This window comes from Pleurodeles waltl, chromosome 5 (genome assembly GCF_031143425.1).
Source record: "Pleurodeles waltl isolate 20211129_DDA chromosome 5, aPleWal1.hap1.20221129, whole genome shotgun sequence".
Classification (NCBI taxonomy): Eukaryota; Metazoa; Chordata; class Amphibia; order Caudata; family Salamandridae; genus Pleurodeles; species Pleurodeles waltl.
In genome coordinates this window covers 151,048,870-151,063,289 of record NC_090444.1, presented here as the reverse complement: position 1 = coordinate 151,063,289, position 14,420 = coordinate 151,048,870, and the positions used below count along the sequence as shown (strand labels likewise).

The 14,420-nt window shown below is 46.5% G+C and overlaps 1 protein-coding gene across 1 annotated transcript in view; it reads right to left on the bottom strand.

Annotated features, from left to right (window-relative positions):
* ALK (ALK receptor tyrosine kinase) overlaps nt 1–14,420 on the bottom strand; it is a 2,590,648-nt gene that overhangs the window by 170,590 nt on the left and 2,405,638 nt on the right. Inside the window, exon 19 of the mRNA XM_069233821.1 lies at nt 10,584–10,673. Coding sequence (XP_069089922.1) covers nt 10,584–10,673 — 90 coding nt within the window. The remainder of the gene's footprint in view (nt 1–10,583; nt 10,674–14,420) is intronic.

The window sequence follows — 14,420 nt, the reverse complement described above, 5'->3', positions numbered from 1 at the left end:
GTTTGTGTGTATATTTTGTGTATTTTACTTACCTCCTAAGGGAGTATATCCTCTGAGATACTTTTGGCATATTGTCACTAAAATAAAGTACCTTTCTTTTTAGTATTGTGTCTTCTTATGATTTAGTGCTAAGTGATATAAGTGGTATAGTAGGAGCTTTGCATGTCTCCTAGTTCAGCCTAAGCTGCTCTGCTATAGCTACCTCTATCAGCCTAAGCTGCTAGAACACCTCTAATCTACTAATAAGGGATAACTGGACCTGGCACAAGGTGTAAGTACCACTAGGTACCCACTATAAACCAGGCCAGCCTCCTACATTGTCATACTCATCAAACGGGTGCCAGAAAATAGCCAAAAGGATCAGCAAATCAGCATCTAGAATTCAGTTTCAACATGCACATAAATCATGCTTATCTGTCTGTCCGGCAAGCATTAAGTTATATAAACATCATTTTAGACCCTCGATTAATGACAAGTATATAACCTCCTATATAAATGTCAGTGAGCTGTCTCATTGTACATTTTTTCTAAATATTCCTATGAATCTCATTCTAGTGCTTCTGGGCATCATACCAGGATATCATGGCCTAATTATCGTCTGACCAAAAATGCAAAAAACATTGTGACCTGTTGTATATAACAGTTATTGCCAGACTGCAGTTATGATGCAGGAAGTACTATTCCTTATTGTTAGAAATGGGGTCTTTGGTTGACAGTCAGGTTACCCCCTGTTCAAGCAAGGACCCTCACTCTAGTCAGGGTAAAAGAGAATCACCCTCAGCTAACCCCTGCTTACCCCCTTGGTAGCTTGGCAGAGCAGTAGGCTTAACTTCAGAGTGCTAGGTGTAAAGCATTTGTACCAACACACACAGTAACTTAATGAAAACACTACAAAATGACACAACACCAGTTTAGGAAAATAGGAAATATTTATCTAAACAGAACAAGACCAAAACGACAAAAATCTTATATACACAAGTCAAGTTATGAATTTTTAGAGATTAAACTAAAAAATAGCGCTTAGAAACAAAAATGCTTCGATGAGATGTTAACACGGCGTCGTGACGGAGTCGTTCCCAACGAGCCGACATCAGTGGCGCCGGACACGGAGTCGTGTAGACCCCCAAGTACAGTACCTTTGGTGAAGAGTGAAAACAAGCCGATGTGCGAAGTCGGGGATCGCGGCGTCTGTGTGAAACGTTGAATCCGTGAACTTCGAGCGGCGTCGGTCACGACGTGGTGCGGCGACTTCCACGGAGTAGCGGACTTCAGCGGGGCTGCAGCGGCGTCGGGCCTGCGAAGAGCGTCGCGTTCCAGCGAAGGTCACGGCGTCGGGTGCAGGCGGCGTTACCGGATTCAGTAGTGGCGTCGGTCCGGAGTCGTCCGAAGTCGATTTCCTTGGATTTCCACCAGCTTTCCTTTCAAGGGCCCAGGGACTGGATAGGGCACCACTTGTCAGAGCAGGAGTCTCTCCAGAGACCCCAGGTGCTGGCAGAGAGAAGTCTTTGCTGTCCCTGAGACTTCAAACAACAGGAGGCAAGCTATAAATCAAGCCCTTGGAGATTTCTTCACAAAATGAAAGGCACACAAAGTCCAGTCTTTGCCCTCTTACTCTGGCAGAAGCAGCACTACAGGAAAGCTCCACAAAGCACAGTCACAGGCAGGGCAGCACTTCTTCCTCAGCTATCAGCTCTTCTCCAGGCAGAGGTTCCTCTTGGTTCCAGAAGTGTTTCTAAAGTCTGTAGATTTGGGTGCCCTTCTTATACCCATTTTAGTCTTTGAAGTCACCTTTCTTCAAAGGGGACTCACACCTACTTGTGAAATCCTGCCTTGCCCAGGCAAGGCCTCAGACACACAGCAGGGGGTTGGAGCTGGCATTGTCAGAGGCAGGCACAGTCCTTTCAGATGAGAGTGACCACTCCACCACTCCCTCCTAGCAGAGATGGCAAATCAGGAAATGCAGGTTACACCCCAGCCCCCTTTGTGTCACTGTCTAGTGCGAGGTGAAAAACAACCCAACTGTCAAACTGACCCAGACAGGGAATCCACAAACACAGCAGACTCACAGAATGGTTTAAGCAAGAAAATGCTCACCTTCTAGAAGTGGCATTTTCAAACGCACAATCTTAAAACCAACTTTACTAAAAGATGTATTTTTAAATTGTGAGTTCAGGGACCCCAAACTCCACATGTCCATCTACTCTCTAGGGGAATCTACACTTTAATCATATTTAAAGGTAGTCCCCATATTATCCTATGAGAGAGACAGGCCTGGCAACAGTGAAAAACGAAGTTGGCAGTATTTCACTGTCAGGACATGTAAACCACATTACTATATGTCCTACCTTATCCATATACTGCACCCTGCCCTTGGGGCTACCTAGGGCCTACCTTAGGGGTGCCTTACATGTAAGAAAAGGGAAGGTTTAGGCCTGGCAAGTGGGTACACTTGCCAAGTCGAATTTATAGTGTAAAGGTACACACACAGACACTGCAGTGGCAGGTCTGAGACATAATTACAGGGTTACTTATGTGGGTGGCACAACCAGTGCTGCAGGCCCACTAGTAACATTTGATTTACAGGCCCTGGGCACCTCTAGTGCACTTTACTAGGGACTTAACAGTAAAACAAATATGCCAATCATGGAGAACCAATTACATACAATTTACACAGAGAGCATATGCACTTTAGCACAGGTTAGCAGTGGTAAAGTGCTCAGAGTTCAAAAGCCAACAGCAACAGGTCAGAAACAAATAGGAGGCAGGAGGCAAAAAAGACTGGGGATGACCCTGCATAAGCAAAAGTCCAACACGACCCCCTACCAGCCTAAAGCCAGGGGAGAACAATCAATACCTTGATGTACTTCCCTGATTGGGGCGATAGAACAAGGACCCAGGCCCACAACAGCAGGGGCATGTTCCAGTTCTACACCTTCCTGACTCCAGTTGGATCCCTCTGTCCATACTCTCAGGGCCCACTAAGCTAACTCATGGGGAACCCTTCTCCACATCTGCAGACACCATCTGTGCAGCGCCTAACTTTACTTTGCTCACAGATGTATTGCAATGGGCAGATAGTACCACCAGGGCCAACACAGTGGTGTTGCCCACTCCACCCCTGGGGTGTGACTCTCGTTTCCCCCCCCGCAGGGGCAGCTCTGTCCACCAGGACAGCAAGCCACAGTGACCCCTGACAACTGTCAGGGATGAGAGCCTGACCTCAGGCCTCTCCAACCACTGTGACTGCGGAGAGTGGGGGGCGGTAGCCCCAGGTGCCTGGCACCCTTTGACCACTCTCTCTTCCACCAGGTCAGGGATGACAACCTGACCCTGGTCCTCCCCTCTGGGGCTCTGCACCCTCCCTGCAGGAGCGGCACCCCCAGAGTCCAAAATTGTCAGGGTGCTTGTAGAAGCAGTCCGGCACAATTCTTCCACCAGTGTAGGGATGTTAACCTGCAACTGGTCCTCCAACCTGGGGTCTGTACCTTCAGGTTGGACCAGGGCCAGGGGTGAGGCTTCCCTCCCCCTGCCCTATCTTCTGGGGTCCTGCACCCCCCAACTAGGAGTGGCCCCCCAGAAGACAACATGGTAGGGGCACTGTTAGCAGTAGCCCCTTCCCCCAGGTCAGGGGGGGGACACTGAACCTGGCCTTCCAATCCAGGGTCTATACCCTTAGATTGCACTGGGGCTAGGGGTGAGTCTCTCTCTCCCCTGCCCCTACTCTCAGGGATCTGCACCCCTCCCCCAGGGAGAGTACCCCTTGAAATCACACCAGGGGGGGTGATTGGGCAAACCACCCACGCCTTCAGGTCAGGGTTTACCCTCTGCACCTGATCCTCCAGTCCAGGGTCTGTACCCACAGACTGGACCTCTGCCTGGCAACCCAGGACTTCCTGGGGAGCATACCTACCCCCCACCAGGTCAGATTTTACCCTCTGAACCTGGTCATCCAACCCAGAGTCACCACCCTGCGGTTGAACCATTGCCTGGCGCACCAGGACTTCCTTGGGAGCACACTTACCCCCCATCAGGTCAGAGTTTACCCCCTGAACCTGATCATTCAACCCAGAGTCACCACCCTGCGGTTGAACCATTGCCTGGCACACCAGGACTTCCAGGGGGGCACACTTCAAGGGACACACTGTCCCCAAGGGCCACACAAGAGTCTGGCTGGCGCAGGTCTCCTGACCTCTGCCCATCTGACAGAGTCTGGATTCCCCCAACCCAAAAATGGTCTCACCAAGGTCATTCCTGGGGGGCTCTGCTCTCAGAGCTGACCCTCCACGTTCTCCACTGGGGTCCGCAACCCCCTCTCAGCCCTCTGTCTGGACTTCTGCACCCTCTCACTAGGAGTGGTACTGCCAGACACCAGAACTAGTGGGACGCTGGCTACAGCCGCCCCCCAAGTTCTCCTGACACTGTGGGGTCTCCCTCAACAGATGGCCCTATGGTACAGGCTAGGCTCCCCTCCTGGTGTTCCCTCATGGAACCCTCCAGGACCTGGGACCGGATCTCGGGCACCTTGGGCCTCAACCCATCCCCATTCCCTCTCCTCTGAGACTGGACATGGGGTCCCTCATCCATCCCACTACACTGGGACCTACCTTGGACACTACAATCCTTCCCTACCTCACCTGGTTGGGAACTACCTAGACCACTCCTCTCAGGAGCACCTCCAAATGCCTCTTCAGACTCTCTGGTACTCACCCAGAAGTCTGCCTCCATTGTAAGCTCCCTGGGGTCAGAGAACTCACACTCCACCTGGTGTTGGCGTAGCTCTGGAAAATAAGGACTAGACAAATGCTCTCCAGCAATTACATCACACAGCCCCTCACATGAATTAACCAAAGTACCCTTCACCCAACCATTCAGTGACTCTGCTTTGAAAAAGCACCCCACATCACCCTCCTGAGACTGGTGAGACAGTACCTGACTGTCCCTGACACTCAACTCACACGCTTCTGGGATGTCTTCACAATCCATAACCAGGACGTCTACCTGGGGGGAACCCCTCTCCGTCACTCTCACCTAGAGTCAGTAGAGTGTCCCTCCCACCAGTAGGAATATGACTCCCCATGCCAGTTCCCTAATCCACCTCAGGGACCCTGTGCATCACTGGAGCTACCTCATACCCCTGAACCTCCTGGCGTGTGTTAACTCCCTCCTTCAAGTAGGGCACCACATCTCTGGGCATGTGCACTTCTTCAGCAGCACTGGATATAAAATTGTTGCTGCCACCATTCCAGCTGGACTCAGCCCTTTTGACTTCCAGCTCCTTCATTTTGAGCTCATAAGCCCAAATCCTCTTTTTGATCTCTAAGTCCCTCCTTCTTTCTTCCAACTCCTTCTCCCTTTTGCATCCTCAACTCCTTGAACTTCAACCGGCGAGCCATCTCTGCCTGTCTGTCCTGTAACTCTTCAGGAGTCAGACCCTTGGGTGACACCCTGCTACCCCTCCTGGAGACCCTCCCCCCAGGTGTAACAGGTACCTCCACTACACCACTATGTATCCTCTGCACTTCCCCACCCATATCCTCCTCCTCTGTGTGCCCTCCAGCCTCCTTGATTGTCACCCAGGCCCTCTGTGCCTTTTGCAGCTCCTCCTCCCTGGTGGAGCTCTCAGTGGGACAGTCAAGGTCTTTAAGGAACTGTTTCAATTGAGAAACTGAGTACTCCTTCAGTTTCTCTATTTCAAACACAGCTCCAGCTGTTGCATCTCCAGATTGAGACATGATGGTCACAAGTGCAAAGTTCCAAAGGTAGAAAATAAGTTACCAATGAAGTAAAAAGAATCCGTCAAGGGATCAGCAAAATCATGGAAGTAGAACAAAAAGGAGTCCTTAAGAGAAAAAGCAAAAGATCACCAAACAAGTAGTATGTGGTCACGTAGTGGTCTGAACTCAAACAGTAGTGTACACTTAATCACTGTATGTCAAGTACAAATACAAGTCCAAATCCCAACCGCTGATCACCAATGTTAGAAATGGGGTCTTTGGTTGACAGTCAGGTTACCCCCTGTTCAAGCAAGGACCCTCACTCTAGTCAGGGTAAAAGAGAATCACCCTCATCTAACCCCTGCTTACCCCCTTGGTAGCTTGGCAGAGCAGTAGGCTTAACCTCAGAGTGCTAGGTGTAAAGTATTTGTACCAACACACACAGTAACTTAATGAAAACACTACAAAATGACACCTCGCCAGTTTAGAAAAATAGGAAATATTTATCTAAACAGAACAAGACTAAAACGACAAAAATCCGACATACACAAGTCAAGTTATGAATTTTTAGAGATTAAACTCAAAAATAGCGCTTAGAAACAAAAATGCTTTGATGAGATGTTAACACGGCGTCGTGACGGAGTCGTTCCCAACGAGCCGACACCAGCGGCGCCGGACACGGAGTCGTGTAGACCCCCAAGTACAGTACCTTTGGTGAAGAGTGAAAATAAGCTGATGCGTGAAGTCGGGGTCGCGGCGTCTGTGCGAAACGTTGAATCTGTGCACTTCGAGCGGCGTCAGTCACGACGTGGTGTGGCGACTTCCACGGAGTCGCGGACTTCAGCGGGGCTGCAGCGGCGTCGGGCCTGCGAAGAGCGACGCGTTCCAGCGAAGGTCACGGCGTCGGGTGCAGGCGGCGTTACCGGATTCAGCAGCGGCGTCGGTCCGGAGTCGTCTAAAGTTGATTTTCTTGGATTTCCACCAGCTTTCCTTTCAAGGGCCCAGGGACTGGCTAGGGCACCACTTGTCAGAGCAGGAGTCTCTCCAGAGACCCCAGGTGCTGGCAGAGAGAAGTCTTTGCTGTCCCTGAGACTTCAAACAACAGGAGGCAAGCTCTAAATCAAGCCCTTGGAGATTTCTGCACAAGATGGAAGGCACACAAAGTCCAGTCTTTGCCCTCTTACTCTGGCAGAAGCAGCAATGCAGGAAAGCTCCACAAAGCACAGTCAAAGGCAGTGCAGCACTTCTTCCTCAACTATCAGCTCTTCTCCAGGCAGAGGTTCCTCTTGGTTCCAGAATTGTTTCTAAAGTCTGTAGATTTGGGTGCCCTTCTTATACCCATTTTAGTCTTTGAAGTCACCTTTCTTCAAAGGAGACTCCCACCTACTTGTGAAATCCTGCCTTGCCCAGGCAATGCCTCAGACACACAGCAGGGGGTTGGAGCCGGCATTGTCAGAGGCAGGCACAGTCCTTTCACATGAGAGTGGCCACTCCACCCCTCGCTCCTAGCAGAGATGGTTAATCAGGAAATGCAGGTTATACCCCAGCCCCCTTTGTGTCACTGTCTAGTGCGAGGTGAAAAACAACCCAACTGTCAAACTGACCCAGACAGGGAATCCACAAACACGGCAGAGTCACAGAATGGTTTAAGCAAGAAAATGCTCACTTTCTAGAAGTGGCATTTTCAAACGCACAATCTTAAAATCAACTTTACTAAAAGATGTATTTTTAAATTGTGAGTTCAGGGACCCCAAACTCCACATGTCCATCTACTCTCTAGGGGAATCTACACTTTAATCATATTTAAAGGTAGCCCCCATATTATCCTATGAGAGAGACAAGCCTGACAACAGTGAAAAACGAAGTTGGCAGTATTTCACTGTCAGGACATATAAACCACATTACTATATGTCCTACCTTATCCATACACTGCACCCTGCCCTTGGGGCAACCTAGGGCCTACCTTAGGGGTGCCTTACATGTAAGAAAAGGGAAGGTTTAGGCCTGGCAAGTGGGTACACTTGCCAAGTCGAATTTATAGTGTAAAGGTACACACACAGACACTGCAGTGGCAGGTCTGAGACATGATTACAGGGTTACTTATGTGGGTGGCACAACCAGTGCTGCAGGCCCACTAGTAACATTTGATTTACAGGCCCTGGGCACCTCTAGTGCACTTTACTAGGGACTTAACAGTAAAACAAATATGCCAATCATGGAGAAACAATTACATACAAATTACACAGAGAGCATATGCACTTTAGCACTGGTTAGCAGTGGTAAAGTGCTCCGAGTTCAAAAGCCAACAGCAACAGGTCAGAAAAAAATAGGAGGCAGGAGGCAAAAAAGACTGGGGATGACCCTGCATAAGCAAAAGTCCAACACTTATAGAAATAAACACGGCAGAAGATGCATGATACCTCAGATTCAACTAAAAAGATTATACGTTTGTTAAATGGTTATTGAATGTTCAGAACAACCTTTCAGCACAGCAGAGATGACAAAGAAAGAAGGGGTAAATGCTTTAAATAATGCCCACAACCGACACAGAGGAATAATTGCAAGATTAAATCTGGATCCTCAAAGAGCCAATGTGTAGAAGAATAGGAAGACATATGAGTTGACTGGAAGGGCCTGGGACTCTTCAATAACCATGTTTTTAGATCTAAGTTGTTACTATAAGATGTCTGGGCGCACTGATCGAAATCTTCACCAGTGCTTATTTTGAGCCAGTGGTTGCAGGTGGGGCTCACTGGCACTTATATTTTGGCATTGGCAGTTATTTTTTCCCATGAGACTTTGACTTATAGCAAGAGAGAGATAAACATAAAAGGGGGAAGGCAGGAAGAAGGGAAAGATGGAAAATAAGTGACTAAGGGAGAGTGCAGGGATGAAAAAGAACATGCACAAGTGAGTTTGAGGGACAGGGAGTGTCTGGTCATGGAATAAAGATGCATGAGGGGGAAACAGAACTACGCAACCTTTGTGTTGTTAGGTTGTTATGTTATTTTCACTTGATGTAGCGCAACAACTCATACCCATAGATATATCTCGGCATTAACCCACCAAAGAAACACTGCAACACCCTAAAACAACCAGGTCTTTAAGATTTTTTTTTAACCTTGGCAAAGTTGGAACCAACGAAGGTAGTATAGGAGTTGATTCCAGGCTGATGTGGCAATAAAGGAGAAAGCCCTGCCGACAAACCTGGTAGCGCGAATGCAAGGAAAGGGTAGAAATGACTTATCGCTAGGTCCAAGCATTTTAACAGGACAGTAGTGCCTCAGTTTGTCCTGCAGATAGACGGGGGTGCCATCCATCAGAGCCTTATGACTGAGGCAGCAGATCTTGAAAGAGGCTCTCTTTCTGACCGGAAGTCAGTGTAAAGTTCTAAGAATGGGCACAGAGGAAGAGCCTGCCGGAAGATTGCAAACCAGGTGAGTGGCCCTGTTTTACACCACATGCAGTTTGCCCAATAAGGTGCCATAAGCGCCCATAAACATGGTGTTGCCATAGTGGGATGACTTATGACCAGCACCTGAACCAACATTTTTCTTACAGATGCAGAGCCAGGGGAAGACTTTCCTCAGGAGTCGCATGGTGGCAAAGCAGGCTCTGCAAGTAGCCAACATGTGATCCTTCATGGATAGTGCCTGGTTTAGTATGATGCCCAGATTTTTCAAAGAAAGCCTAGGGAAGAAGTGGAGGACCCGAATTTGGGGGGCCACCAGCCCAGGGTCTAAAGGTCCTGGGCTTTACCCAACAGCAATATTTCTGTCTTATCAGTATTAAAATGAAGACACTTTGCCATCATCCAGGCAGCCAACCTTCTTATACAATCCATAAATCAGAGCTTTGTACCATCATATTCCTGACCAAAAGAGATGATCAGCTGGGTGCCATCTGCATATGATATGACATCGAAGCCACAAGCTTTAACTATCTGGGCAAGCGGGGCCACATAAATGTTGAACATCGGGCTCAAGGAGGAGCCCTGAAGAACATCTTTGTTGATGTAGATGAGGCAGGATTTAAACAAGCCCATTTAGCACCAAGACCTCCTGCAGCACCCGAAGCACCTCCTGAGCAAACAGTTTGGGCACCAGCACATTTTTTTGTCAAATTAAGCACTGATCTGCTCAACAATGTCTAGTGTTTATAGGCTAAATAGAATTCTGAGCTTGCCAAAATGTTGTCACCAAACAATATTCTTATTTGCTGATTTGACTTAATTAAACATTTTAGCACCACTCAATGGTCTCTTTATATTGATGTGCCATAGAAGTGTTCTTGCTTAGTCTCACTCACACTGACCTGTATGCGTATGTCAGGTCCGAGGTTACAGGCATTTATCATATTTAAGGGCCACATGTAAGAAATACAAGTTTTGCGACTCGCAGTCACAAAACAATCATACATAGGACTGCAACTCGCAATTAGGAAGAGAACACCCCTTCCTAATTGCAGCTCGCAAACCCTGTTTGCGATTCGGTAAATAGATTACCAAATCATACAAATGGGTCTGTACATCCCAAATTGCATTTTGCATGTCGCAAATGGCCCGATTCACCCTTTGCAATGTGCAAAATGCTTCCTACATATGGCCCTTCATTCCTTCTGAATGAATTGTTGTCAACCATCAATGGTCTTTGTCTTAACCATCTTCAGAAAATACAAAGCCATACTGTAGTAGCTATATCTAAAGAAATCATATGACCGCATACAAGAACAGAATGCAAAAGTAAATCAGTGACATACAAAAAAATTCAGTACCAAAAAGCCAACCTTCTTTTAGATAGGGCCTTAATCCTGCTTTAACAGTAAGCAGATCATTGATAAATACATCACCAGGTCTATCAACATACTCACCTATCATAATCCCAGAGAATGCCAGAAAGAGGGCAGCTACAAGGGCAGAGGTCACCACAGACAAAACAAGCAAGAGAGGCCTGGGTTCCACTGTAGGACAACAAAAACATATGCATGAACAAGCATGATCTGCATGTATTTGTGCAGTACCTATGAAAAGGAACATTTAGGAAAGTTGATTTCGTAACATTTGAGCAATAGAATATTTTCTTAGTTCTCAAATTTGATACCTTTTTATTTAGAACTGCAATGGAGCCTACTCTTACTAAATAGATAAAACAGCAAGGCCTTTTTTACAACCCTACGAGAACCCACTATCGTATACAAATCTAATATTCCCACATCCTAACACACAATGAGCACACCACTTGCAACTAAAACTATAAGTTAACCAGATGCATTCCCAAATAAAACCTATGCGACAAGAGGTATTAGAGACCACTAGCTGTCCATCTAGCTGATTATTACCATCATTATTGATAATAATAATAATAAAAAATAATCATAACAATTATACTACAAATACAAATAACAATAATCATAGTGATTATAATAACAATAATACAAGTAATAATAATGATAATAATAATAGTAATAAAAAACAAATAATAATAATAATAGGTTTAAATAGATTGCTATGTCACAGTTTTGTCATTTCTACTCATTTGAAATAACAGTTGGAACTGTTATCCAATTACATCAAATTGTGCTCAATTTATCCAAGTCATAAGCTGGCCTGGCATGTATACACACTCTCAACCTGTACTCAATAAGCTATTTTTCCAGCAGCTATGAGGATTGACAAAGGCATCCCTCATTCCTAGAATGGAAACAAAAATCTGCTCCATGTTTTTGTTTTCATAAAACTTAAGATCTTGGACCTCGTCATGGTTAGAGGACTGGTGACTAGCTTATACACATATTATTCTCTTTGAACTGATATTCCCTTCTATCCCGATGCATCCCCTTTCAATATAGGTCTAAACAGGTGACTAGGCTATCCCTGCGAGAAGTCAAGGACACAATAAGATGGTCATTTGTGTAATTTAAAATTATGTAGGTGGGAAGTATACCACATTTTTTTCTAGGGTCAAAGTATCTCATATGGCCATTGTTGGACTTGGCCCTTTTTTTCAGGCTTATCCCCAAACTTTTTGCCTTCTTCCACCTATTTTCTTTAGGACTCTGGGCACAGTGCTAAAGTGCATATGCTCTCTATCTAAAATGTATTGGTGATTGGTTTCTCTATGTTTGGAATATTTGATTTACTAGTAAGTCCCTAGTACAGTGTAAAGTTTGTGCCCAGGACCTTTAAATCTAATGCTACTAGAGAGCATGCAGCACTGATTGGGACACCCACATGAGTAGCCCTGTAAACATGTCTGAGACCCGGTATTGCAGTGTCTGAGTGCAGTTTTAAACTGCCAATTTACTATCTATGGGTCACCCCTAAGGTAGGTCCAAGGCAGCCCATGGGCAGGGTGCAGTGTTTTTAAAAGGTAGGACATGTACTAGTGTGTTTTACATGTCCTGATAGTGAAATCCTGCTAATTTTGTTTTTCACTATTGCAAGACCTATTTCTCCATAGGGTAACATAGGGGTTGCCTAGAAATATTTTTTAGGTGTATTTTCCCATTGGGAGCAGATAGAGATAGGGAGTTTGGGGGCTTTGAACTCACAATTTAAAAATTAATATTTTGGTGAATTTGTTTTTTGAATTCTAAGTTTGAAAATGCCACTTTTAGAAAGTGGGTATTTCTTGCTTAACCATTCTGTGCATCTGCCTGTCTTCTGAATACACATCTGGGTTAGGATAACAGTTGGGCTGTTTGTGCATTCGGTCTAGACAGTCACACAAAGGGAGCTGAGGAGTGACCTGCATATCCTTATGGATCTTCCTGAGATAGAGTGGTGGGAAGAGCTGACACTTGCACCTGAATAGGGCTGTGCCTGTCCTCACACACAGCAGTCTCCAACCCCCTGGAGTGTGTCTGGGGCCAGGGCAGGAAAAGGCAGGGTCTTGTGCACTACAAAGGCTTCTTTTTGAAGTTTGCCTACTTCAAAGACAGAAATGGGTATAAGAACTGGACCTCTAACACCACATAGGTAGAATTCTTTTGGACTGAGGAAATTCTGCCAGGAAGAAGAGCTGGATGCTGTATGAGGGGCTGCCACTCTGCTTGTTGCTTTTTTGTGCTGGCCTGCTGCTTGCTGCTTCTGTCCTGGGAATGAAAGGACTGGATTTGGCTTTCTACATCCTGCTTACAAAGGTTCTCCAAGAGCTTGGACTTAGCTTGCCTTCTGTTTAGAAGTCTCAGGGAAATCAAAGACTTCACCTGCCAGCCCCTGGGCTTTCTTGTTGAAAGTCCTGACTTGCCAAGTGATGCCAAATCCAGTTCCTGGGCCCTTGTGAGTGAGTTCTGGTGCAACAAGGAAGAAACCAGTTCATTGATGTTTAGAACACCTTCGGAACCAGCTCGGCTCTCTGATCTCGCGGTGCTGCCTGCACCGAAGCCATGGTCCCTGCTGAGTGCAATGACCACAACTTACAACCTAGGCCTGACGCGGCTGCAGCACCTCCGAAGTCCTGCCACAGCATGAGTCCAGAGTCCTGTCTTACCAATATCTGTGGCACCTGACTCTGACTCCGTTTCAGCACATGTGACTGAGTGGTGTGACTGCGACACTGCATAGTCGATGCCTCGCCTCTTGACCTGCTGGATTAATCGACCCCACCTTGTCGTAAGGAACCTACACCTGACCACCAACGCTGCATCCCCTCCACTGCAACCATAAGGAACCGATGCCTCAACTCCCCTGCCTAGCAGTAAGTCACCTCGCTAGTGGCAGTAAGGAACCGATGCCGCACCGCCTTCAGCGACGTCTCCCCTCCCCAACTCCGTGTAATTAACTGGGGTCTATACAACTCTGTGGCTGACTGAGCTCTCTTGTGGGTGGTGCTGTACTGTTGGAAGTGACTCCATTAAGCCATTGGGATAGCCCCAGCTGGAGGTATTGTATTGCTAATCGCTTTACAACATTTAGGGCTGATTAGGACCTTGGCGGATGGTATACTCTGTCACAAACATGACGGATATCCTGTTCGCAGTTTTACAAGTTCCATTATGTCCAATGGAACTTGTAAATTGGCGGGTGGGATATTCATCATGTTTGTGACAGAGTATACCATCTGCCAAGGTTGTAATCAGGCCCTATATCTTTGAAAATGTCTCTCTTTACCTGTGTATGTTGGATTTTTCATGTTTGATCTTATTTTAATCAGATAAATATTGGCTATTTTTCTAAACTGGTGTGGAGAACTTTTCTGGTATTTTCATTGTGTTACTGTGTGTACAAATACTTTACACATTGCCTCTGAGATAAGCCTGTGTGACTTCCTTACCCTGAATAGAGTGAGGGTCCCTACTTGGACAGGGTGCAAACCACTGCCAACCAGAGAGCCCATTTCAAAGAGCCAAACGTATGTAGTTGCAAAGTCTTCATATGAAATCTGGAAGGTTTACATATTTGTGACTAAAACCCTCAAATCTGAAATCAAAATTAAATTAGAGTACATAAATCAGATCATTATGATGAGCCAAGCCACTGCAGTAGTTTGTTTTTATCCAGCCTCCAGACAGAATGGTTGTGGTAAAAATGCTAACATTACCAAAATGTGGTGGGCTGGTAAAATGTGAGGGGCACTCCAGCCACATACTGCCTGAACAGGGTCACCAAAAAAGCAAATGGCTGAAGGAGCATAATCTATCTCCTCTTTCTGTATGTTTTATGTTGTGTACACAAGAGCACCAACCAGTGCTTAATTTGTGCTGGTG